This window comes from Anomalospiza imberbis, chromosome 7 (assembly GCF_031753505.1).
Source record: "Anomalospiza imberbis isolate Cuckoo-Finch-1a 21T00152 chromosome 7, ASM3175350v1, whole genome shotgun sequence".
NCBI lineage: Eukaryota > Metazoa > Chordata > Aves > Passeriformes > Viduidae > Anomalospiza > Anomalospiza imberbis.
The window spans coordinates 30,595,906-30,622,916 of record NC_089687.1 but is presented as its reverse complement, the minus strand read 5'-3'; the positions used below and the strand labels follow the sequence as shown (position 1 = coordinate 30,622,916).

The window sequence follows — 27,011 nt, the reverse complement described above, 5'->3', positions numbered from 1 at the left end:
GTGCTGGAACTGACCTGGATGGCCTCTTATGTAGTCCTTAAGAAAAGACTAAAACAGAAAGTAGAAGTCTAATAGAAACATTTCAGTAATAGTGAGAGAGAGAGGTTGAGTTTCTCCAAGTAAAGGAAGAGGAGGGAAGAGAAGGATTTAAAAGATTAAATCTACACTTTGCTTGTAGATTTAAACCACTGTATGAACTTCAGATATGCGGAGTATTTGTCAATTTAAACATCCATAAATATGTTGAAGACCAGATTTGAAAATTAAAAAAAAATAGATATTTAATCTATTTACTCTCAAAATATTCAGACATAGTTAAATTTCATGTTCATAATCCAGTTTTTATGAAATGATACACAGGTGTTTGAAAACTGTTTAGATATGCATCTGAAGGTATTTTTTTCTATACTGACTATATGGAAGATTCCTAAAGGAGGATATTCTTGCATTTCATTGTTTATTAGTATTAAGATTCAAGCTGGAAAGAATGACAAATATTTTAAGACAATGTTAAATTATAGCTAAAAATGTCAACTTACAACAAAAAGCTGTTGCTATGCTTTGAGTATGATCTATGCTGTGCGATGGAAATTTGGAAACTTCTGCAGGCTTATGAATATTGACTTTTAAAATTTGTTTTATCAAAGGGAATATATTGCCCAATCCAGTTCAGATTTCTGGAGGAATAAAACAATTTCTGTGCTAATTTAAAAAAGATTATTCTAGTTGATTGAAGTAGATCAGAAATTTACATAGTAAAGTATGTCTGAAACAGGCATTTTCAGGAATAATTTTCTTGGTGATGGTCATTAAGCAACTACAGGCTTTTTCATGTCTGTTGAGTTCACGATGTGACAAGTCTAACAATACCTATATTTATGAACAGTTAGTATCTCTTATCCATACCTACAACCTCCTTTTGGTGATAATAGTTTGTAGAATTCGTTCAGTAATGAAATCATTTGTGGAGCTTAGTCCAGTAATAAAAGCTGTATTGTAATTCAATGAGGGACTGCCAGGAAATTTTTTATTTTGCTTATATTTCATTAAGGATAAAAACATGAACTTACTTGGATGTATAAATAAATTATACAGCAATACATGTGACTTGCAGAGAAGCTGTGTAAAAGATACTATATTTTTATCAGTCTGAGCAGATCACTGCCTTTATTATTTGATTATAGAGTGTGTGTGTTTCACATTGGTTTCAGTAATGTGTGTCACTTAGGTTTGCACAGTTTGATACCTCTTTCTAAAGATTAAGGGATGAATTTGTTCACCTCTTAGGCAAACCTGCAGTTACAGTATCAGTCTTCATGCTTAGTTGTTGTACAGGGTGGAATCCCTTTGCTGATGGCACCCACTGTGAGGTAGATCAGTAGTGGCTGGTGCTTTAGAAATAGATCTGTGTATGGATTTCTTTAAAAATTAATGTAGTGTCAGAACCTGTACATCTCCCAGAGGCAAAAAATTACCTGAGAATGGAAGACCTCTCTTCTTTGGAATCTGCGGAAATCTCTCAGAATGCAAATTTTTATTTAGGCAACCTAGCCCTTAAAAGAGGGCAGTATAGCTGAAGTTTGGGGAGAGGTTCTCCATTGCAGAATGAAGCGTTTCAGTTGGAAGGGACCTACAACAATCATCTATTAAAGGCTTTGTCCAAATGCCTCTTAAACACTGGCAGGCTTGGGGCATGGAGCACCTCTAGGAAGCTTGTAGTTGTTTTTGGCAAGATAGAAGGTTGTCTGTCTGTTGCAGACACCTGTGTATGGGAAGGTATTCCCTGGTGCTGTGCAGATAATGGTGAAAACTGCTTACCTGGGACCTGGATACCCTGGCAGGGTTTGTTCTGCTGAGAAGAGGCAGCAGTGGGTTGGTTAATGGCAGGTGTCGTGCTCAGCACTGTGACGTGCTGGAGTTGGCAGCAGTAGGACAGGGTCTCAAAGGACAGCTGTTGGTGTGTGCTGAACCAGGCTGCTGTACCCCCCCTTATCTGGTAAGGCTCCCACAGCGATGTTCTTCCTGCCTTGTCGTGTGGGGAACAACACATAACTGCATTTCAGAAGCACATTCAAAAATTCCTTGCTTTGTTTTATCAGAAGGTTCTCCCCTTCTTCATGTGCAGGCAGCGCATGCAAATGTGTTAGTTGTAAAGTGGCCAGAACAAGTACAGGTAGCTTGAGATGTTAAGCAGTCAGAGACAGGAATCTTGAGAGTAGAGGCACCAAGAATGCCTTGACTTTGAAGGTAAATGGTGACATCTTCAAAGAAATGAGAAGCAATAGCATTTTGGAGGGTATCATCTGTGTGGACATATCACATTCATAAGCCTTTCAGTTGCTGAACGCTAAATAAACATTGCACATCCTTTTTATTCAAACATACACGCGATATGGAATCTGGTTGTGTTTTTTCTTTGTACCGTGTGGCAGATTGAAACTACAGAGATGCACAGAAGAATCAAGAGCAAAATATTTATAAAAATATTTTTAGAATGGGCTGCGTGTGATAAATTCATGAGTGTGTTTATGGACTGGAGTGATAGCTTATGTTGGTGAGAGGAAGCTGTAAAGAAGAGAAGCGTAGCTAGAGTGAGCAATGAGGCTGATCATGTGTGAGAGAGCCGTGTTGTCCTGGACTGTGTGTCCAGAGTTGGGATCCCCAGCTCAAGGAGTGAAAACCTGGGGAGGGCTCCAGCGCAGGGCTGCCAGGGTTCTTTACTGCCCAGGGCACTATAACTCCCAAAGAGCAGCTGGAGGGGGGAGCCGAGGGGCTCCCCTGGAAACCTCTTCAAATTCTTGAAGAGCAATTGCCAACATGAAGAGTTTTGTTGTAACTCTTCTTGGTAGTGGCACCTGGGACAACAAGGGCCAGTGGCCTCATGCTGTGGTTTGGGAGCTGCAGATTGGCTATCAGGGTAAATCTGTCATCTAGCATGAACAGGATTGCTGGAGAGGTAGGGGATTTGCCATGTTCAGAAGTTTTCGAGACTCTGTTAATGAAACTGTGGCAAGAGCCTTGCGTGGAGGGGGAGGGTGGAGGAGATGAACCTCCAGATGTCCCTTCTGACCCACAGGCTGTGATGCTGTGAGTGGTCGTTTCACTTGTGTTCAGGTTTGTGGTCCCTGAGGAGCTATGGAAATGCTATTTTTTTCTTATCCAGGATCTGGTGTTAAATGAAAGTCAAATACATTTGGCCCTTGTTGCTTGCATTAGTAGATAACAACGGGATATTTGATATATGTGGCTCTTAAGTACAATCAAATGAAATCTGAAAAATTTGAGTCTCTTTCAGAGAAAAAAGGAATAGCAGTAACAACTTTAAAATATTATCTAGACAATAAGTTGTATTTTAGGGGAGCTTTACTTTTTTGGAAGGTATGGACCTTATTTTTCCACTAATAGAATGATTTGATTTATTTGAAAGTTCCTTTTAATACTGACTTTCTGAAAAATACTCATAAAACTTGAAGATTAGTTTTTGAAGATGAACTGATAGTCATAGATGGCTAAGTGCCATTGACCACAACCAGTGTAATTTTTGTGGGAATATATGTGCATGCTGCACATACCAGACTTATCTGCAAAACCCAAACAATCTCAAATTTCTTATAGCGTCCTTGTTTGTACATCATACATAAAAATAGCGAACACTTTTTGTGCAGTTTTTAAATCAGTATTTTTTCAGATTTGGAGGTAAAGGAAGAGCAAATAAAGGATTCAAACCTGTCACGATATTAATGGATTGAGAATTGTTTGAGGTTTTCGGACACCAGAAGGCTCAGAAGTCAACATCCTAGTAAAAAGGCACACCAAAAATGTTCGTTGTAAAAGAAAAGGGTTATTTGGGGAAGGTACATTATTTGGCAAAAGTAAGATGACTGGTGAGAGGTTTTTTAGAAGAAGGAGATTCAAAAGAAGGTGATTTATTCAGCAGCCAAGAATGACTTGAGAATGCAAAGATACTGTTCATATAGTAAAATGGAAAATGTAAGTGTAGCAGGTATGTGCAAGTCAGCTATAAAGTAAGTTAAGTTCTTAAGTAAGGAGGATTCGTTATTTTCAAGAAAAGAAATTATACCAAACAAAATCATTTACTGGATTGTTAAGTAGCATAAGGCTGAGTGTGTTCTAAGCTGTAAAATATTGTGCTCAGAATTATAAAATATTATGTATAGTGTTGGGTTACAGTATTTTGAAATGTTTAAGGTTATAAAATTGCTACTCTGTAATAGTAGCTTTTCAATCTTAAATCTTCATACCTAAGTCTACAATAATTTTTCACTTAGGCACTTGACTGGTATTGCTTGACAGACATGTCTTGGAATATATTTGTAATTGATAACTTTATTTCACAGACAGGCCTCATAACCCTATGGTGAATGCTGGAGCAATTGTGATCACATCTTTAATCAAGGTAAAAAGTTAATTTTTAGTTTCTTTCAGAGTATTTTAGTAGAATGTAGAAAAAATGTCATGTGCGGATTATAAGATGTATTTGATTTTTTTCTGCAATATTTGATGGCACTTTACTCATTGGCAGGTTGACAAGTTCTGATATTTTGGGAATTGTAACCCTTGCAAACAAAAACAGTGTTAGAATAGCAGTTTCTAACAAGTATCAGTGCATCTGAAGAACTCTTTCCTTGATGGTATTAGATTTGTTTCCTTCTTTAGCTGCACAACACTTGATATTCTCTTCAGAGTGTTGCCTTCTACTTGTTAATTGCTGAGGAAGTATATTTGTCAGGAATATACTTTATAGCACTCAGAAGTACATTTCTGAGTGTCTAAGTGCTCATAAAGAGCATAAAGTTAGAAGATTATTTCTTGCAGTGCAGAAGAAATGGAAGATACTATAATTTAATAGTAATATTAAATACTATAATAACAGGAGCAATGCTGCTATTCTGAATGTCAGTCTTATGTTGAATTTTTGTGCTATTAACATCCTGCACCACTAAATTATGTTGTGCTTCTATGGTGCATAGTTGCTGTTGGGATGTAAGTGTGCTTTCATAAACAAGAGTGTTTGAAAACAGTTACTTATTTTGCCAAGCACACCAGGTTGAATGACTTTACATCTTTAGTCCATGATACTGAGACTTTTTGGAAAGCTGTATTTTATTTTATTTTTTTTTTTTGTAGAACAGCTGTATAAATGTCTTGAAGTTGTTAATGGTATAAACTCCATGTAATGTTAATGTTTGCCAGATACTGGACTTGTATTTTCTGCTGGTTTTAGTGCCAGCAGGTACTGGCAGTGCTGCTGCCAGAGGTACAAAAAAAATTTTATATTTTTCCTAAGGGTACCTGCTTAGAGTTCCAGGGAACATGTCAGTCACCTGGAATTTTTGAGTGGTAAACTTCATACTCTTAGTTCAGAGGTCTAAAAGTCTTGTTTACAACCTGGTTCTTGGTTGCATTTCAAAGTCCATTAGCTATGGTGTGTTTCCTACCCCCTATTTCCAAAACGTTGATTTTTAAAATTACTTAGATCATGATTTTCTGTTATTTTATATTTAAAGAAGGTGTAAGAACTCCTGCTTAAAGACATTTATCTTTGATAGCTGTAGGTGAAAGAAAATGGCCTTAAGTATGACAGGTAAATTTATTCACATTTAATGTTTTTTAAAGGTTGACTGAGCATTGAAATTCACTTGGATAATAGTGAATTTTAAAATCTGACTTAACACATTTGTTTGAAATGTTAAAATGTTAGTCCAACTACATTATGCCCTATAATCTTAAGGCAAAACAAAAGCATGTGCCTCTTGCAGAAGGCACGTAGTTCTTGATAAATGGGGTACTTCTGAATACATAACATGGATTTGTTTAATGCATGCAACTGTGGTATTTGTTAGAAGGATTGGGGGTTGGTTTTGCTGGGTTGCTTCTTTTAAACTTTCATTTGGGCTTTTTCTGTAATGTTCTTACAAAAAGTATTGCATTGCACTAACATTTCTGCATGTGGTAACTGCACGTCTAGTGGACACGTATCTTACTTATCACACCATTATTTGTTTTCAGTGTGATTAAAATGTAGATTTTCTGTACTGCTTTCACTAAGATACCATTTATCATTTGAGTAACTAACCAAGCTAAATATATTCTGAAGACAATTACATAGAGGGTCACAGGTACAAAACTACTTAGTAGTTGTAATTTTTGTGAAGTAACTTCTTTACAGTCTGCAACTTAACATTATTCCTACTAACCAGTGAATTACATAATTCACATTTGTATTTGATCTAATATGAAATTTACCTTTTTTTCCAAAAAAGGTGGCTTCATTAACTCATGATTTTCCTTCAATTCCTCTGAATTTATTTTATTTAAGATGTTACTTAAATGTCTTGAAGACAGTGTATGGCTCTTAAAGTACAAGAAAATTTAAATTCACCATGTATTGCAGATTTATATAACGATAGCATGTTAATAACTACAGAGAGATTGTTGCTGTATTTCATGGTTAAGAATGCTTTTATCTCCTTTGAGATTCATTATCTCTCTCTGAGAAATGGATCTAAGAACTCTTCCAATGTTCCCATACATCATACTGAGTCGAGCAGCTGTTAGTAGATGTGATCTTGCACCCAGCTGTCCTTGGAGCCTGGCACAGATTAGGATTGTGGATGAGGGATGATGTCTGGAGAAATCTCTATCAGAATAGATTAACGTGTAATATGTTAACATTTTACGGGTAAAAAAGGCTCTTAGCATCACATACCCAGTTCTGAGTGCTGTCAGAATTTGATGTTCCTGCCTTGGAACAGATCAGGGACCTAACTCTAATCTTACATTGTCTTTGCAATCCATAATAATAAATGATTAGGGGTATGTGCATGTTAAGTTACACGTTTGTTTGAGTTACTTAGGCATGGCTGTATCCTACTCCTGCCATCTTAAGTGATTTTCCAACTGCCTTGTCTTTGGAACTACAGTGTATTTACATTTTGGTGCCTTAACCCCTGGCCCTGTTCTAATTGTACTTGCATTACACTCCACAGACTGTTCCAGCAGTTTAGAGCATATGTCTACAATAAAAATGCTTTAGCAAAAGGACATCCTGCAGGTCACTTTTAATGAAATAAAGTTTAAAAAAAAAACCCGCTGAGGACCTTTTCCCTTGTTGATAATTGTACAGCCATTTGCCTGTATTACTAGTTATATCAAAGACATAGTTACAACAATTTTCAAACAATTTTTATCAAAAGAAATTTGTAGTGGCAATTACAGGAGATTATGGAAAAGTGGTATGAGATAAAACAATAATTTTTATCATGTCTCCAAGGAGATACAGGTGCTTGAAAGAAGGTGATTCAACTCCTGTATGGATTTAGTACCGATCCAGTGCAGCTTTCTGTACATCACATTGGCTGGGGAAAGCTTTTACTGCCTGTAGTATGGATAGATTTTGCTGCTTTGATCTGTTAAGTTTTCTTAAACCTTAACCTCAATTCTCAAAGCTTGTCAGCTCCAGGAATATCAGTGGTTTTGTCAGGGACTTCCCGCTTCCACATTACCTTTACTGACTGTCACACTAGAAGTGCAGGTGAGAGGAAGAGGAAGGGTTCAGAGAGAAATATGTGGAAGAAGGCAGATGGCTGTGGGTGGAATCACCAGAGGGATTAATCTTAAGTAATTTTTATTGTATGCTTTAACATTCCATCTGTAGATAAAAGTTTTCCTAACCTCTTAAGCAAAGGGTCAGGCAAATACAATATCTTTGGATCTTCTAAGTGCTGGCTGCCACATGCAGACAGTGTGAACTGGAATGCTCATTGAAGGGAGGTGTGCTGTGATCTTGAATTATGTGGGAAGCATTTAGACGTGTTGGAAATAGCAAAATTCATAGTTGTTGCAAAAAAAAAAAGGTGTACAAGAAAATGAAAATGCTGATCTTTCTGACCCTAAAAAAACTTATTTCAATGGAAGATTATTTTGTTCTGTATAAAACATGGAGAGGGTTGTGATATATTTAAGAAATTTCTAAATATGCTGATAAATCACAAAGTAAATGAGGCAAAGAGTGGCAGAAAAAACATGTCTAGCTGTGTCAAGGGTCTGTTTGCTGTCAGGATTCAGTTATTAGGAAAGTTGTGCAGTTACAGTTCAGTACTTGAGAGGTGGGAAAATGCATGGTTTATTTGACAATACAGTTACAATAAATAGTACTGATTTAGCTTAATTTGCTATGCTGTCAGTGGAGTTATCCTTCCTGACAGACTGATGTGTAAATGTGCATACAAACCACTTTACAGTGTGTTGGTGTTGTGATCTTCTCTGCCAGATACTTGTCTTTGGTGACATTGCTTCTCTTCCTAGATTACTAATTTTCTTATGGTAACTAATTTGGGATAGAACTTACATCCATTTTTTCTTCACTTTTTATTAAAACTCAAGTATATTGGATGTTATGTGACACAGAATATGTAGTAGGTTCTGTGAAATAACGTGCTAAGTGGTCCCACCTGCACAGGTGTGAAGGACAAAAAAAATCTTACAGGTGTTTGAAATTTTGGTAGTATTGGTCTTAGGTCAAATATTGTCTGTCACAGTGTACTCTCAAGTATTTCAGAGCTGAAAATGGTACACTAGACTGTGAAGACACCAGTTCTCACAGGACAGGACCATCTTAACAAGTAAAATATAAAAAGTATCTAAGTAGAGAAAGCTAAAATAAAGACATTAGTAGTTAAAGTTAACTTCATGAAAAATGCCGTCGTGTTGCACTCTGACATAGAATTACGATTTTTTTGCTTGTTTCTGGATATTTTCATCACAATATAGTGTTAGATTATAAATTCAGCTTTAAATATTCAGAAATAAATTATTAAATAATCTTCTGTTATTAAAAGATTATAAACTTCTCATGATGCAGGTTTTTTTTTAGCATTGCTTAAGTTCAAAATTGAGAAATTGCTTTAGTGAGAGATATGTGCTAAGGGCTTATATGGTCTAATCATAGAAACAGTGTTGATCATTGAAAAGTCGCTAATACTAACTGCTTTTCTAATAAATTTTGCCCAATTTTGTTGTTGCAAGCTCTGGTAAGTAGCCATGGGTCTCTCCTATGTAGGCATGTAGCCTTTGCAACTGTTTATATGTTTTAGTAGAAATATAAGTAATACAGTACAAGTACCTTGTTAAAAACAAAAAAAAGGGAAGATCACTAAAACCTGACACAGTCAAAAAATTCAAATTTATGATTGACAGCCACAGTGCCCATTGGGGTTTTAAGTGTTTACACAGTCATTGAGCTGTTTACAAAATTGAGCTGTCTTCTGCAAGTTTGAATTTTCTGCCTATCAAACTGCTTCAGTCTTAACATTATAAATTTTGTATTCATTTAGAAGTGTTTCTTCATATGCATATACACACAAGCATGTATAAGTGTGTATATGAACATGTTCCCATAAATGTACAAAGTGTTTGTGGAGTTTAGTGCATGGAATGTTTTCTTTGATGTTCTAGACAGGTTGAATTGCATCTGAATTTTAAAAATGCTATTTGAGAAATGTTGTGCCCACAAACTCATAGGTTTCTACAGTCAAGCTAGAAATAAGAAGCACTTGAGGAAGAACAGAAGTTCTCTTGTCCATTATTTTTGTTTAAATTATTATGGAAAACTGCTCAGTACTCTGAATGCTAGGATTTTGTATTTGCAATTGAATTTTAATCATAGAATGTGTGTTGCCACTGTGTCTCTCCAGCTTTTTAGGAGGAGCAGGACACCTCTGTCAGCTGCTGAAGGAAGGGAACTAATCTGTTGGGGTTTTTAATCATCATGTGTATGGAAGCAGAGTTTCCTATTTCAGTAACATGTTGTAGTAAATCCCTGCTGAGGTCTTGATCATGTGATTGTTTAAGCAAGTAGTTCAGGTGTATGAGCAGTCTGGTTTCAGTAACAATGCTTTTTTGTGTGATATGAAATACCTCTACAAGTGCGTGGACCATCAAGGACTAAAAGCTCATCATCTGGCTTAGGATGCAGAAGATTTTCTTCCCAAAATATGAGTTTAGTTGTGAACTTTAAAAGGAGCATTTTTTGTAAGAAGTTGATGTGGAAAAAGTTTGCGTTGAGTCTTTTGCCCACCAGTTTTATGTGCTGCTGGTAAAGCCATGTTTTTGTTGAGGGAATATTTTTTCCACTGGGCAGAACAAAAAAGTGAAATATTATGTATTTATATTTTTGCAGAAAGCATGATCCCTTTCTCCTTCTTTTCTTTTTTTTTTTAACAAAAGAAGCTGTTTCAATTTATTATACATGTCTAACCATACAATTATCAATGCAGCATCCCATAACTAATGCTGACCCACTTTCCCAGAAAAAGATGTTCATTGTGCATTTGAAAGGTTAAAAAGGTTTTTGTGGTTTAAATGTTGTTACATATTTTACAGCATTAGGATCTATGGAATATTTTGACAACTGCAACAGTTCAATGAAGTTGGTAATTTCTTCTTTTAATTATTTTTCATTGAACAGATTTGGAGTTAAATTTTTAAGATTTGTGTTCTGGTATATTATACAGGAACATTTTGATGAAATGTATCATGCATTTTTTATCTAATTGAAAATTAGCTAGAGTTGATTGCCTTTAGGAGTAAGGTTATTAGCCTTTAAACATAAGGTAACCACTGGCGCATAATTGTGAGAGAACAGTGTGGTGTTCCTTTCACCAGTGATTGTACGTGTGTGTCTGCACATCCTCTCGTAGATGAGCTGAAGCATGGGCTTCCAAGATTATCTGCAACACCCTAATCCACATACAGAGTGGGAAATGAGACTGGCTTTATGCATTTCATTAAGTAAAATACTGGTTGATATAAAGCTTCCGTTTTTTCCACTTTCTTCCCCATCCCCACACTAAACACAGTACAAGTAGCGTCTTGAATTGTTTGAGATTTATTAGAGTCTTGTTATTCTAAATAGAGTGTCTTTAATATTAAATTTTTGTATTAAAACATCTTCTCCAGATACATTGTTTCCACTTGTGTATGCAATGCCATTGGTTTTTAAACTTCCTTCAAAAATTCTGCTTGGCTACTTTAAAAAAATTTAAAACTTCCCCCGGTGGACCATGAGCTGTTTTTTACCTCCCACTCCTCTTTGAATCGCTTGCGATAGGAATTGGTGAAAGGCCACCTATCAGAGACCTCTAAAAAATTAATGTCTTTAACTGGCAGCTACTAAATTCAAGAATGTTCTTGAATAAGGGAGGGAAAAAAATTCCTCCAAATAACAACCCTCATCCTCCCTGAAAAACACAAACCAAGCCCACCCTAAGAATTAAGTTCCACTATCATCCTTATTAAGTTGGATTTAGGTTTTCCTGTACATTGTTAGCACAACAATGTGCCCTATGATGTGGAATTCTATTTTTCTATCTGTTTAACAATTTTTAATAGGTAGGACATGAATCAGATTTTTTTAACTGATTGCAGTTATTTTCATAGTTAGAGGTAGCACTTCATTTTAAGTCTTCAGTCTAAATTCTTAGTATGGGCGCTGGCCATGGAAATATTTTAACTTAAGTAGCCTGAACCTCCCTATGCTCAGCTCTATTGGTAATATGAGAATACCTTTGCCTTACTAATCTGTAAAAAGTTAGTGTCTTTACTTTAATTATCCTGTTTGTAGTTACTTTTGTATTTTTTGCTTTAGCTACTTCATTTACTTATGCTAAGCATGTAAAGTTGACTAGAGAGCACTTAAAATAAAGCATACCTTTTTCAGTTTAAATTAATCTCCAGCATACAGGTGTTTAAGATGCATAGGATTATTTAAATGATAATTAAAGATTTACTTATCTAACATTTAAATTTTTTCATTAATATATGAAGTGATTGTAGTACCTTATTCTTAATTAGACTCATACCTTAGTTATGTGCATTAAAATCCTAATATTGTTAAGTAAACTAACTTTGTTCCTTTGTTAACAGTTTTTGTAAATTATTTTTTCTTTTCTTGCAGCAAGGAGCAAATAATGCAGAAAAATTTGACTACGTAAGTTAAGATTATAACTTCTGTTTTTAAACTAACTTCAGTGGTAAAAGTTTCAAGATGACAAGGGAATGGAAAGTGAAATTTTAGTGATAACCTGGGTTTTGTCTTTGTAGATGTACTTGGAATCGCATTTAGTGATTCATATTGCATTTATGAAAGGGTGTTGCAAGATTTAGGATAAGGCTGGGTTGAAAGTTCATAACCTTTTTATGTGTAAAAATATTGCTTTTCCTTGTCTTTGCCTCTGACAGGTGATGCAGTTCATGAATAAAATGGCTGGTAATGAGTATGTTGGATTCAGTAATGCTACGTAAGTATTTTTTATTCACTTAATAAGGTTAGGTGGAAAGTGTTTCAACTGATAACTGATATTTTGAGCTTATGACAAAGTTCAGTTATTTATATTTTGACTGGCATTTCATCCCTTATATTGGAGGGTGTCTTTCGCTTAACAGTTTACAACTAAAATTGTGCATGTCTCTGACATCGGTGTGGCTAAATTTCACCTAAAAGTGTTGGTTACCTCTTTGAAAATGTCATTATTCTGTCTTAGTGCTCTGTTGGAGCTATGGCAATGAAAGCTGTAAGTGCAACTCTTCTCTTCCTGGCATTGATATTAAAAATTAAACTCTGCATGTTGGTATTTGCATAGCAAATATATAGAAAGCATAGTTCATACAACTGGGACTCCTCCTTCTTTTTTATTTTGCATATTTAAATTATTTTCTCAAACAAACAGTTCCCTCATAAATCCATCAGTATATAGCATTCCAAAATTCTTGAGAGCTTTTTCAGGCGGCATGGGGTAAATCATGACGATTCCCTTCAGCAGAGTTGCTTCTAGGTTGCAATGCACATGCAGAGGTGTTTTTGGGAGCTTTGTTACAGTAACAGGTGTGTACTGTAGAAGGAACCAGGCAGGTGTTCCTCCTTTAGGCTTCATCCTTCCCTCAATCATCCCAGTGAGGAGCGCAGCCATTTGTCTGGCCGGCTGTGTGATCCTCACGTTCCTCTGCTTTGGGCAGGGAATAATGACCCTTTCCCTGCCCCAGTGGGAGATGTTCCATTCCACTCTGGCCTATTTAGAAATGCTTCCAAGATTAGGATTTCACCTTCCTTTGCCTTCTCTCCAAGTCAGCTAGTATTGTGTAGGTAAGCAGTACTGTGTGTATTTGGATGTCAGTGCTGATTCAGTCCAGCTGGGTGAACTGGGATGAACTGCTGTGGCCACTTCTGTCCCACTTCTGTCCCATTAGTAGAATATTTGTGTTCAGAAGTGATACATCCTTTACATGGAATTTTACTGAATTACATTTTACATCTTGAGTTCAGCGATTTTTTTGGGGTTTTTTGCAAAGTTTGACATGTTGCTTTGTCTCTTTTTTCTTTTTTTTCTCTTTTAGGTTCCAGTCTGAAAGGGAGAGCGGAGATAGAAACTTTGCAATTGGCTATTACTTGAAAGAAAAAAAGGTTAATCTCTTTTTTTCTTGAGTGTATTTTAAAGATAAAGGTTTTATTCATAGTCTATGAAGAGTTTTATTTTATGTAAAGTATGGCCCAAATTCAAACTGTATATGTCTTACCAATGTTATTCAAATGCTGTCATTTAAAAAGTGTGATATTTATGCCATTCTAATAAAATACCTCTAAATATTTTTTTCTGTAACACAGCCATGGTAATTTGTTTTATTTGTTGCAAAACGTATAATCTGTGCTGTAGAGGTGACTTTATAAAACTCCTGGATGCATTTTTCCATTTGCTTATTTAAAGGTGTTCAAAGCTATACTGAAAAATATTTTAGTACCTAGTTTATTGATAGTGCTGCACTATGTTGTTTTTAAATCTGATGTCATTAAGTATTGCTACTTACTACATTTAAATGTTTATATTAAAATACACCTAATGCTTAGTGTGCTGGCAACAGTATAGTGAAAGCAATACTTTAAAAAAATAAAGCAATTCTTTCTAAAGCAATACTTAAAAAAATAAAAATTATCTAAAGACTCTTTATTTTTCTTCCTCAGTGCTTTCCTGAAGGCACGGATATGGTTGCTATACTAGACTTCTATTTTCAGGTAACTGACTTCAAAATTGAGACTCAGAATTGCTGTTATAAACAGTAGAAGCTGATTTGTGCCTAGACATGGAGGCTTTAATGACTTGCAGTTAATTGTCAGCTTCTCTGTAACTCTGGAAATGACAGATGTATGTTTGATGTATGCAGATATGCTTTTGTTTTGGTGATCTACTCAGGTGTCTTTGTTACTAATACAACCTATACAAGCAATAGTCTTTAAACCACTAGTAGTTAAAAGCTTGAACTGACTTGTATTGCTTCAGTGAGTTTGACAAAACACTTCTTTGGGTTGCTGCTTCTTATGGTGCTGTGGAGTATTTTAACCCCTCTAAGTGGAGAATTGCTGAGCTGTAGGCTTGAGGGGAGTGCTGCAAGGGAAATAATGGGAATATCCTCCTCCTTTTGGTTTAATTCAATGCTTTTGAGTAAGAATATATTTTTTTTTCTCCCCAGCCCCTTTTTTTTTTTCTTTTTCACTTTCAGCAAGTTATTTACAACTGTCACAAAATGAGAACTTGGCAAGTGTGAGGTATTTCCTCAGTAAGGGTTTCCTAATGTCTAAATGTTCACAACTCAGCCCTGCTGTGGAGAGTTCTCAAGAGGCAGTTTAAGTTGTATTGCTGATTCACTTCATCTGGGAGAGTTTTAAAAAAATACAGAATTCTCAAAATCTACTTTTGACTTGGAGACATGCTAATACAAGTTACTTATGCAAATTATAAGCCATTATTTTCAAAATGCAAATTTTATTTGATTTTTTTGTGTGGGGATGCACCTGCTCTCTTATATTTAGATTGGATGAGTGTTTATGAAGTAAGGTATGTGTGATCAGCTGTAGTTGACCTCTTGTTGAATTAGAAACTAGGTACAAGCTAATAGTCTATTCTGAACTTGTGACAGAAGAGAATGTGTAATTTGTATGAATTTACTGTGTAAAAATGCTTTTTAAATGCCTTGTATCCCACTGCGTGATATGTTTTCTAAGTGGAAGCTATTCATAAGTTAAGTAATGCTAAAGCTTACTTTTCTGATGTATTTTAATTTGGCCTCATTTTTGTGCATTCTGATATCTGATTTAATGACCACGTGTCATTCTTTCTTTTTTCCCTTGAAAAAGCCCCTTTTCACTCCATGCTCAGGAAAAGGGTAGCTCATACATGAGCAGCATTTCTGTTTTCCTGTTAGGGTACAATGTTTACCTTTCCAACACTCAGATTCTACTTAAAAGTCTAGTTACTTCTCTTCTTTGGGTTTTCTATAATGCTCCTTCCTCCCTTTTGTGACTGGGAACTTTCTGAGCAGGAATAAACATATTTGCCTATTATCTCTGTGAAGTGAGGGTGGATTATTCTCAGTTTAGACAAATGAGGTACAGAATGCAGGTGCTTAAACTGAGAACCTAGAAACAATTTTTTTTTTTGAAAGTAGGTGATATTGTGTAATACTTCATATGTTTAAAACACAGTTGCCATTTTAGATGCGTCTCTGACAATCTCTTGATTTGCAACTCCAGTTGATTGGACTAGGATGTATTGAGTTTGGCACCCGGAAAATAAGAATTCCAGGTAGTAACTACTCATGCAAACGTGGCTTAGGTAACTTCATGAAGTATCATGTAATGACTGTTTGGCAGAAGCAAGAATACGAGCACTAGTTTGTTTACTTTTTAGAGCAGCATTTCAGCTTCAGGTTGAAACCAACTTATCTTTTGGTTTCTGCAGAAATGAGGCAGCATCAGGTGATGGCATCTTATCACATTTCCTGATGTGTCACCAAAGTATGTATAGTCTGTACTGAAGCAGGGATCCTGGGAAAAACTATGGTGTGGTTGTATCATTACTATATAAGAAATTAAATATGAGAAAGGTGAAATAAGGCTGCATCAGCAGGAAGTGCTGGCATTAACACTTGCATGTGCTAGAATTTGCAGCTTTGAATTGTACTTCTAATAATGTGTGGGATCTTCTAAAGCTTTAAAATAAAGATAACCCACCACATGAAACAAGCTCAAATTGAAAAAAAAAAACCAGTCATTCTATGGCTTTGCCATTTAAGCAGATACAAAATACCTTTTTAGAGATTGTTTTACAGACCTCTTCTTCTCAAAGGAACATAAGGGGGGCGGGGGGAGGAATCGAGCAGAGACACTAACCCATAAAAATACTGTCCCCACCTTTTAAGAGGGCTTACAAACACTGTCACTGGGATCTTTATAGTAGAACGATTCAGACTGTAGTAATTGATGCTACTAGTGTAATCTGTAAGAAATGTTATGCTACAGGTGATTCTGAGATGTTATTTTAAGATTTCAATATTTTGTTGATCCTGCTGTAGTTGGCCTTTCTGTGCTAGAAGTACCAGTGCTTATAATCTCAATTTCTTTTCCATAAGCTTTGCTCAATAGAAGTAACATGTGAATCAGCAAGTGTGATGGCAGCAACTCTGGCTAATGGTGGCTTTTGCCCAATCACTGGTGAGAGAGTCCTGAGCCCCGAGGCAGTCCGGAATACCTTGAGTTTGATGCATTCCTGTGGCATGTATGACTTTTCAGGGCAGTTTGCCTTCCATGTAAGTACTTTACAGGTATTCATTGCAGCTGACCAGGAAGGTTAATCTGTGCTATTATTTTCCATGTTCTAGGGGTTGCTTCCTTGTTTTTGGGGCAGAGGAGAGGGCGTTACATGGATTGTTTTGAAATTGAGCACACTGTAAGGGAAAATGTCACCTAGGATTCATGGCACTACTAGTGTCATATACCTTAGAGCACTCTGCCTTCACATCTGGGAATCCTTTTCATATCAAAATGTAAATTCTGTTCCTTAAGAAAGGCTGTTCATGAGAGCAATGGGAACTGAAAACATGGCTGAAGAAATCCTGCTGTATGGGAGTCAAGGATAGCAGAAAGCCTTTGCAGACAGTTGTTTTTTCTTCAGTAACTCAGGCTCAGGAATTGTCCTTACATGTGTGAAAATGGCTGTCATACACAGCACATGTACTGTGCTCCTGTTGTCTAGCAGTGTGTTCTTTACATGTGTATAATTCAAGATGAACTGTATCTTCCACTTTCAGTATTTTTTTGAACATTTTTAGTTTTTCCTTTCTGCATACACGTAAAATTGATTGTGGTGCATTTTGTGACATAGAATTTGCTGCTTGGAGAGCCATGAGGATATGTGACATGTTAGTTCATACTAGAAAAAAGTAATGCCTTTGTTAAGATTGTAAACAAGTATGTTATTGTATGATTTCATAGATACTTTCCAATTTTCTTGTGGTTTTGTTTTTTACCTTTTCCAGTCAAGATTTTTACAGCTTTACATTCTACCACCTTGTTGCAAGCTGTTCATGAGACATACACTTATGCACTACTGCTTGGTCATAATCAGTTTTTTTAAATAGATTTAAATGATCTTCTTTCACAGTACTATTGACTCACTGTATTCCTGAGAGCAAATAGTTTTATGATGGTGAACCTTGGATTGTTACAAACTGCATTAGGTAATTGTTTATCTAAAAAGAGATAAGTAATAATGCTTTCCCGGCTTCAAGTGCCTTCCAGATACATGTGTAATGCTACACAATAATCTTTATGAAAATGCTGATGCATTGTGTTACAATAGTGAGGAACAAATGCAGAGGCCAGTAATTCTCTGTAATATTCTGTAGGTTGGTCTTCCTGCAAAATCTGGAGTTGCTGGTGGGATTCTTCTGGTTGTTCCTAATGTCATGGGCTTGATGTGCTGGTCACCTCCTTTGGACAAGATGGGCAACAGTGTTAAAGGAATTCACTTTTGTCATGTAAGCAGCATTGTCCTTGGGGTTTTTTGGTTGTTTGGGTGGGGTTTTTTTGTGTTTTGTTTTTTGTTTGCTGCTGCTGTTTACTGAGCTTCAGTTGGCATAGTTGAGATCTAAGCCAATTAAATAGTGATTTTTGATTGTTCCCTACATAACAAGTTTCATCTGATTCAAGGGTGAAAGTCTAAGAATAGATGTTTGCTTTTTAGTAGTAAATGGCACTTGATTTCAGCAAGCATTGAAGTACGATTCCAAAAACACTGGAGAAATTGTTGTGGAAAAGCTTTGAGAAGGAACACTTCATGGGATAATGACAGTGCTGGACTCCAGTATACTGCATTAAAAACAGTAGAGCTCTATTTATTGACTTTTTTCCCCCCTCTCTTGTCATAAAGTGCAGTTTTCAAAACATTGGAAATGCAACTCTTATTTCATTGCAATAAAAGAAAAACCTGTAACGAAATACTGCCATTCTGATGTATTTTTAAACTGATTTTTGTAAACCATCTGACATAAAAGATGTCTTCATAGATGGTACCCAGATGCTGGGCAAACGCTTCCTAGATTCATGTTGTGCCAGTGAAAAGAGCTGTGGTTAGTCTGCTGATAGGAGCATTAGAAGCAGGAGAGATTTTGGGGAGGACTTTGTAATGATTAGTTAAGGTGTTTTGTGGGAGAGGAGAATGTAAAAAATTTCTTCCTTTTTCTCCCTGAAACTTACCTTGTAATGATGATTGCTTAGTTATAAATGGGAGATTGAGCAGCAGTTAAAAAATTTCATGCTTCTATTTATCCAACATTTACACAGCTTCATATTAAGAAGTTACTAATTCTAGTTTAAGTGCTTTAAAGCTTCATATTAAATAGTCCTGATAACTTAACTCTAAATCCTAGAATAGAGGGGTAGATGAAGGATTTACTGCATTGCAATGAGACCTAAAAACTCATACGTGATTGTGGCATACAAGTGACATGAATATAATGGTCACTTTTAAAAACAGAACAGCATTGCCAAGTTTTGTAATTATAGTCTTTCATGTTGTAATTCAGACTGATTGAGCATCCATTATGTCACTCATATCCTTGTTTCATCCTTTTGATCAAAGTTTGATGTTCTGGACCTAGCCCAGGCTATTTTTTTCTGTTCCTGAAGTGTTAGATGCAGCTGGAGTAGGATTTTATTAAAACAGATATTTTGCAAATTTGCTCCTTGTTTGGTCCTTCTGTAAGAAGGAATTTAAAGGTATTATTAGAATTTTATCCTATACATCTCCTATGTTAAAAGTGCCTTGTGGACATGGGTATTGATTTACTAAATAAACTTCTTACTGGTTTAAGTTACTAGGATATGATGCAAAATGTAAGTGGTAATAGTATTATTAACTGAGATGCATTTGGCTGTCCTATGCAGATAATAATGCATGTTCTCTAAATGCTTGCAGGATCTGGTTTCTTTGTGCAATTTCCATAACTACGATAATTTGAGACACTTTGCAAAAAAGCTTGATCCTCGCAGAGAAGGTGGTGATCAGCGGGTAAGTTACTGTCTGTGTTCAGTGAGGATTGCTCGTAGACTTCAGAAGAAATATGGGAAGTTCTTCTCTAAATGCCAAACTGCTCAATGACATGTATTGCATCAAAGCTTTCAGATCATCTAGTTAGTGTACATTATTAGTGGACACTTACTTGGGTGGACCACACTATCACAGGGTTTTGTGTAAGGAGACTTTGTTACTAGATTTGTAACTCCATGTCATGCAGTTCCTCTCATTTAGAGGATTGTAGTTTAGGTAGATGGTATCTGATGGAAGTTGCCAAGAGTTTTACTGTACTGGTTACCTTTAATACAGACTTGACCAGCTGGTGGGCTTAGCCTTTCTCTTGTGTGCTGCAGTGCACGAGACCTGTGTTTAGCTGTATTTTCACAAGGATATCTCTGACACCACATGACCTGCTGAGAGCTGCACAGGCAGTGAATTGAGGCATGAATAGTGCTGCAGACAAGAGCCTGCTACTTAGAGAGCTGTGTAAGCAGTGTCTGGGAATGAACTGAATCTACTCCAGCTACATTTACAAAAGATACAAGTGTGAGGGAATTGAGATAAAGAAAACCTCTTTCTTTTCAATACCATTAATGTTTTGACTAAGGCATGAAAATTTCAATACAGTAGAATGATTTTTAAAATACTTCTATTTGCATGTATACATCTAAAAAATACCCAGTTTTGAATTTAATTTTTTATAAGTGGAAAAGAGAAACTAACAGTTTATGTGAAGAGCTGAAAAACTTGAGTCTGTTAGCAATGACTGCAAGTATGGAATTTTTTTTTCTTTCAAGTACACTAATAAATAATGTATGTTGCTTGAACAACTAGCATTCCTTTGGACCAATGGACTATGAGAATCTCCAGCAAGAACTTGCTTTAAAAGAAACAGTATGGAAAAAAGTGTCACCTGAATCAAACGAGGACATCTCCAGAACCGTAGTGTATAGAATGGAAGGTCGGGGAGAGCAGAACTAAACAAATGGGTTCTAGTTTCATTAAATTCTTCATTTTAAAAACCCTCAAGCATCTCTAGAGTTAACTTTGATTTGATTATTGTTTACCTGGTGTTTCATTTATATATACATTTTGTGTAAATTCTGTATGCTATACCAAAAAGATTGTTAAAGTTCAAGGGTGTGTGGGGAAAAAGCATGTGCAAACAAACCCAAAGCTGTAAACTGACTTTTGTAGTTACTTAGAACACATTTAGTTTAAAAAAAAACCAGCAAAGGTAAATCTTAGTGTTTTCAAAGATACACCACAAAAGTGGTATGTATCTGTTTATTTTTGTTTATATCTGAGAACTTTGAGTATATGAACTTGGAGGCTGAGCAAGAGCTTGTGTCCACTGAGCAGGGTCAGCATGTAAAGAGAATATTAATTAAAATATAAAATAGTATTTGGCAAAATACAGCAAATTCCAGAATTTCTAAATAATTGTATATTAAGTGGAGATAGGTTCTGAGTCATTATTACCATGTTAGGGTTATTTAAATGTGAGCTTTCAAATTTGAACAGAAGTAGACCTTTTGCATTTGCCATGCTATTGAAGATTATTTTTTCTTTTAATCAAACCATTAATAATTACTAATGCTAATATTGTAATAAAGAGAGCAAAAATGCCTGGGCAGGAGTGGGAGAAGTGGGGAGGAGGAGGAAAAAAACCTGTCTTGTTTGCAAGTTAAATAATGCGGCAGAGAGATTTCTGCCCCAACTATTTGGAGTGTCTCTTGCTGCTAGTGCTGCCAGCTGGTAGTTATGACTCAGAAGTCTGCCTTACTAATAGTGCTGTGCTCCACCCTGGAAAGGAATGTAAGCAATCTGGGGTTTAGAGTGGTAACCAACTGAGCAGTGAGCAGGAAATATGTTCACAGGGAAGAAGACAGGTAGATCTTACTAGAACTGTTCAGAACTATTTCTCAGCCATTAATGTGTGCATATGTTCATATATGAGGTTTTACTTACACAGGAGCAAATTCTTAAGAAGTTATCATTAATTGCTATTTTTTGAAATGATTTTGAGTTTGCAGCTCTGTCAGCTTACTGAGAAAGAGGATGTGCATTTTTCTACAGGCAGCTGCATCTCTTAAGCTGCATAATTTGATAATTAGAGTATTTGAGTAGGGTGTAGGTCCAAATGATATATTTAAGCTCCAGATAGGCTCAACTGGCAGTTCTGAACAGAGGTCAAAGACTTGCTAAATTCTTAACACTTGCAGGAATTAGATTATTAATAATGCTAAAAATCTTAGAAAAAAGCATTCTCTATGAAGTTTTCTCCTCTCTAAATTTGCAAATAATCTGATATGTCCCATCCCTCGTATACATCACACAGAGTCCTGGTTTTTAAAACTGGAGAAATTTGTCCAAGCAATGATAAATGGTATTAGCTGGTAGAGGATTTTAAGAGACAGCGACAAACAATTCTGTAGTAACACCTTCACCTCTTCTCCCCGCTCCCTTCCAGTCCCTCTCCCTTCTTTTATCTAAAACTCCAATATGTTGATATGTGAGTTTTGCCTAATTGCAGAGTTAGTTTTTTCCTGCCCCTTTTATGACCCATCTGGATGTTCATGAGTTTAGGAATATGCATAAAACAGAGCTGATGTTCTCTGAGAAAGCAAGCTACTCTTGATTAATCTGTTTGGGTATTGTTAATTGTGCATTAACATTTGAAAAAGCTCTGACTAAACCCTGAATAATCTTCATTTAGCAGAGTATTGTAAAAGGATGGGCTTCCTGTCTTTGAAGCCTAGGATGGAAATATTTAAGCAAAATGATACAGAACACCAATTTTCAGTGAATTTGATGCCCTACTGGGATGAAGAGGTAAATCTGTGGTGCAGATGTCAGTAATAAGTGTCAGTCATGAATTGCTGAATAATAACTATTTTATAATCTTATCTCTGATGATAAGGTTAGGTTTGTTAGTGCATATCCTCAAAATAAAGGCAAAGTCTTGAATTGTAAAGCGTCTTGCCTGTTTGAGGATTTTGCAGTAAACTTGTAGCTACAGAGACATAACAAGTATTGAGATCCTGCAGAACTACTTTACCTGAAATACCCTCAGTTGCAAGAGGGAACATAATGTGTCTGTGCTGCTAATGGAAAGTATTTACAGTGGTGACATGTTGCTGGATGACTTGCTGATTTAATTAAAAATGGAAAAGGCATGATGCAGGATTTGCTGGATCTGATTCTACCCACCTGGATTTTTAGTACCGTTTGAAGCCACTTCTGAAGTTGTGGTTGAAGATGAACGATTTTTCCACATGCAGAACTTGTGATAGAGTCAAGTCCTGCATGGGAAATACAAAAATAAGAAAACTACTAGGTCTTCAATATGCATAATAAGAATATTTAGGGTACAGCTTAAACAATCTTATATATATATTACAGTTCTGTAATATATGCTTTTGAAGCCTGCCTCAGAATTGAAGGCAGCTTCTAGCTAGGAAGGGTCCAGGAGGAGACTCCTCTGAACCAACTGTAACTTGCCCACACTTGTAGTTTCTTGCCCTGGCTGCCACGTGTGCAAATGGCTCCTGTTCCTGGCAGGGCACCTGGGGGCCAAGGTCACCCACCACGGGCAGCTGGGAGAGGCCAGGGCCACAGAGGTTTAGTCATTCCATGTGTGAAGTCTGCAACGGTTTTAGTGTTCACCTGTGCTACAGCAATTCTTGATATTCAAGCATTTTAGCTGTTTGTTTGTTTTTCTTTGTCAGCATCATTAACATTTCATTAGAAATGTAAATGCTTTTTAAAGATTTATTTTAGCATCTGTGTTGTACCTTTTGGCTCAGTTGTTAAGTTACCTGTCTCGTTTTCCATTTTTCATTTGCATTGTATGTTATTTATGTATCTTGATTTCCAGCATGCTTATTTTTGTATTGTTTAATAAATTTATTTTAAGCTGATTTTTTATTGTATTTTTTTTCTCTCAATGGAGAACAGATTTGTTCAAACACATTTTTTTAGACTGAAGTTGAGGTAGTGACTGCTCTGTTTGAAAAAAGATTCTGGAAGAGTAGGTGGAATAATCAGATTTAGTTAAACCAGTCATTATAAACTTTCCTGAGATTTTGTAAACATTTTTCACAATAATTATTTTTCTCTTTGAAGTGTTGTCTTAGAAAGTTGAAGGCAAAAATCAAAGTAGCAAAACTTTGTCGCCGTGACTTTTTTAATAAAGAAGTCCTGATGCAGTAGAATTTTACCATCACTATATATTTGTCTGGTTTTGAAGATACTGATTCAGTCACATGGAAAGTGTATGGTTAATGGGGCCAGAGCCAGCATAGTAACTGCTGATCCTGAGCATTGTGAAGGGAAGAATACAGCTTGTAATAAATCATGTAGCAAGGGAGGTGGTCCAAGCCCCACGTTGTTTTGGTAGTGGCACTGGGGCCTGCCTGTACTGAGGATGGTCAGAATTGTTAATTTAGCTTTTCTGTAGACTGGTTTATAAGCTGAAGTTATTTGTTCTATGCTTGTAAAATTAGCTGTATGTTCATTATATTAAAAAAACCCCCACATATAAAAAGAATTTATTCTCTAAAAGTCATAAAGATGATGGAAGGAAAAAGAGTAGTAGGTACAAAGCAAGAGCCACAGATGATTTACTGTAGAATTATTTTGGCTCTTATATTTTGGTTTGCAGCATATGTTTGTGTCAGAAGACCAGTGGGTGGGTAGATGAATAAAAAGGCAATGGATTCAGAGGAGGGGGGGGCGGGGGAGGGAATGGTTTATGTTGGTTTTTTTATTACTCATATAGCTCATGGTCTTGATACATACATGTCATTGATGCACAGTAATTTGTGAACAAAGGAATTAATTATGAACATAATCTATGTATGATGTTTTAGTATCCTAAACATTGTTTGTGGGCTTGCACTGCTTTTTCTTTTTTAATTTTAAATAATACTTCCGTAGTTTTTTTGAAGGTTCAGAATCAGTTATTGCAGTGAAACAAGAATAAACTTGTTTCAGCAGAATTCTTATTAGAGGGACTTAAATACACCTAATAATTGGCCTTCAGTGCAGTCTCCTTAAGGATTTGAGTTCGCAAATGTCTGTGGTGGTGGGAGGGTTGGCAAGAGGCTTTAAACTGGGTAGATATCTTAACTAATGCTATTTTTTTTTATCATGCTGGCACCTTGTCGATTCCACATTTGTCTAGTCTGGAAAGTGCATGACTAACTAATATATGTAAAGACATGGCTGAGTCATGCACAGCCCCACTTTCTTTCAGGAATTCATGTCCTAGTATGTTGAATAATTTAAATAGTCTAAATTATTAAACTACCTACCTTGAATCAAGCATGGTTTCTGATTTGCTGTTTGCTCCTTCTAGAGAAAATTGTGTGCAAAATTAAAAATGCCCTCTTTTCCTTTGTTTTTCATGCAAGTAGGAGTTAAGATTAGATGCCAGTACTAAAATTGCTTTATGCAGACTTCTTGGTATCACGTAGACATTGAACATTTAAATGTTTTGCAAGACTTCAGTGGCATTACTGTGCACATGGCTCAGCTACTCCTGAAAATGCCACGTGCATTTCTACTATGCATAGCAGGAAGTTCCTGATGGTCACATCTGAGGCTGCAGCTTAGCTGCATAAAGCCTAGAATGGAGTTGAGTGGCAGATCTGTGGTGGGGGCAAGTTTGTTGGGTATTTTGTTTGTTATTTTTGTTTTTTTACCAGTGTAATTTGAGCAGGACTTAATTGAGTCAATAAAGCTGGCATGGACAAGGCAGGTGGATGTTTGGACAATAACAGACACTTTGACACCTCAGCACTAGGGCTGGTGAGGAAATGGGGTTGAAGGAAGGACAAGGGGAAAAGGAAGTAATTCTAGAATGTCTTGCTATCCTCAAAAATGTTCCAGCCAACCGTACTTGGATGTATTTTGTGCTAAGCAGGCATGTGGGGCAGCATATCTGCTGTAAGGTGCTGCCTCCTGTTTTAGCTGCTGCTCTGCTCTGATTCTGACTCAGCTGGCACATAGCTGTGCCTTCATGTGGTTTTACACAACTCGTGCACACTCTGAATTGGAAGTTTATCTTCATATTGTACCTTTCCTTAAATCAGGTCAGATTTACTTAGCTGGGTGCAGTTCTTGTAACCTATCTGTATGAGGTGCAGGGAGCACTAGTGACTGTAAGCAACCTGAGAAGGAAACCACAAGGTCACAGAGGCTAGAAGGGATCTCTGGAGATATTACAGTCCAGCCCTGCTCAAGGAACCATCTAGTGTCACTTGGATTGTGTTGCTCAAGGGCTTTGCCAGTCAAGTGTTGAAAACCTCCAACAATGAGGTTTTGTTATCTGGCTGGGTAAGTTATCCCAGTGCTTTAATGCCTTGATTAAAGAATCTTTTCCTAACCTACAGCTGGAATTTTCCCTCTCTGTAGCTTGTGATGATGACTTCTGTGTTTTCATTAAATGTGATGATCCTACCATCATGCTGTAATCTGTTGACTTCTAGGGAGTCCTAGAAGTGGCATAGGTAAAAGTAGCTTTTGGTCAGCAGTAACTAATATTTTCACTTCCTGCTGTATTTTTCCTACTGGAATTTAAGTATTTTCTCATTACGTCATTGAAAATGAAATGATTTAGGGATTTGAAAAGGCCATATTCCCTTATTTTTTCTATTGAAGCCCAACAGGCTAAATGCAAATGTGGAAGTGTGCTATTTGCTGAGGGATGGCATGTTACTGTTGGGACCCCTTGTGATCAGAGCACTTGTCAAAACAATGAACTGGGAACACAAGTGGAGTGATAGGAAGAGATAATGTTACTCATTTCCTGTTGATGTCATTCACAAGCCCAGCTTTTTCCTTGAGGCAGGCAACTTTATTGTTTGTTCAGGAATTACTCATGCAATAATTGGGGTTTTTTTGGCCTCACAGACCTGCTTTTGGGTATACGTGTAGCTTTTACTTTCTGAATGGAAAGTACATTTCACACTTCTTTTAAAGGACCTCTCTCTTAAAATTCTCCAGCCTGTAATTATTGCAAATCAAAAAATTAAAATGTAATCTTGATCTGAGAATAAACTGTTTTGATTAAACATGTTTTTAAAAATCCCCACTCATGCCATTGCAGAGCAGAATTAAGAATTATGACTGAGAACATACAGAAGCAGGCTGAAACAGCTGAGTATGTTTTTCTCCATATACCAAGGCTGCTGGGGAATAATATGACTGTTCGCAGTGTTCAAAGATAAAAGCAGGGAGGTAAAAGATTTATTTAAGCTAATAAATACTTTCAGTACGAGGAAAACATACCTTTCAATACCAGGTATGGAATACATAGCCTAAAAATAAGATTTATAGTAATTTGATCCTAGTATTTAGAAAGAACCTTCTCAACAAGAGTAAGGTGCAAGCGCCTAGTAAGATTTCCCCGTTCTGCTTTCAGCCTGTAGGGTGGAGTCAGTCTGTTGGTAGTGCAGGTGCCCTACATCCTTCTAGAGCAAAGTCCTTTCTTTTGGCTATAATTCCAGTTCCAAGCCCTGCATTTAAGAGTCAACTGCCATCCACAAATGTGAAGTGCCTACAGGCTGGGGAGCGGCGGGT

General features: G+C 36.4%; 1 protein-coding gene across 3 annotated transcripts in view; it reads left to right on the top strand.

Moving 5' to 3' along the window:
- The window catches only part of GLS (glutaminase), a 60,346-nt gene that overhangs the window by 18,719 nt on the left and 14,616 nt on the right, over window positions 1-27,011 (top strand). For 2 of the 3 annotated variants that reach the window (XM_068196357.1, XM_068196359.1), the window contains exons 7-14: window positions 4,359-4,417; window positions 11,978-12,010; window positions 12,262-12,320; window positions 13,414-13,480; window positions 14,036-14,086; window positions 16,480-16,656; window positions 17,755-17,886; window positions 19,326-19,418. In XM_068196357.1, the coding sequence (XP_068052458.1) occupies window positions 4,359-4,417; window positions 11,978-12,010; window positions 12,262-12,320; window positions 13,414-13,480; window positions 14,036-14,086; window positions 16,480-16,656; window positions 17,755-17,886; window positions 19,326-19,418 (671 nt within the window). Of the gene's footprint in view, window positions 1-4,358; window positions 4,418-11,977; window positions 12,011-12,261; window positions 12,321-13,413; window positions 13,481-14,035; window positions 14,087-16,479; window positions 16,657-17,754; window positions 17,887-19,325; window positions 19,419-20,258; window positions 23,348-27,011 lie in introns of those variants that run through there. The other variant, XM_068196358.1, reaches the window with a different exon arrangement.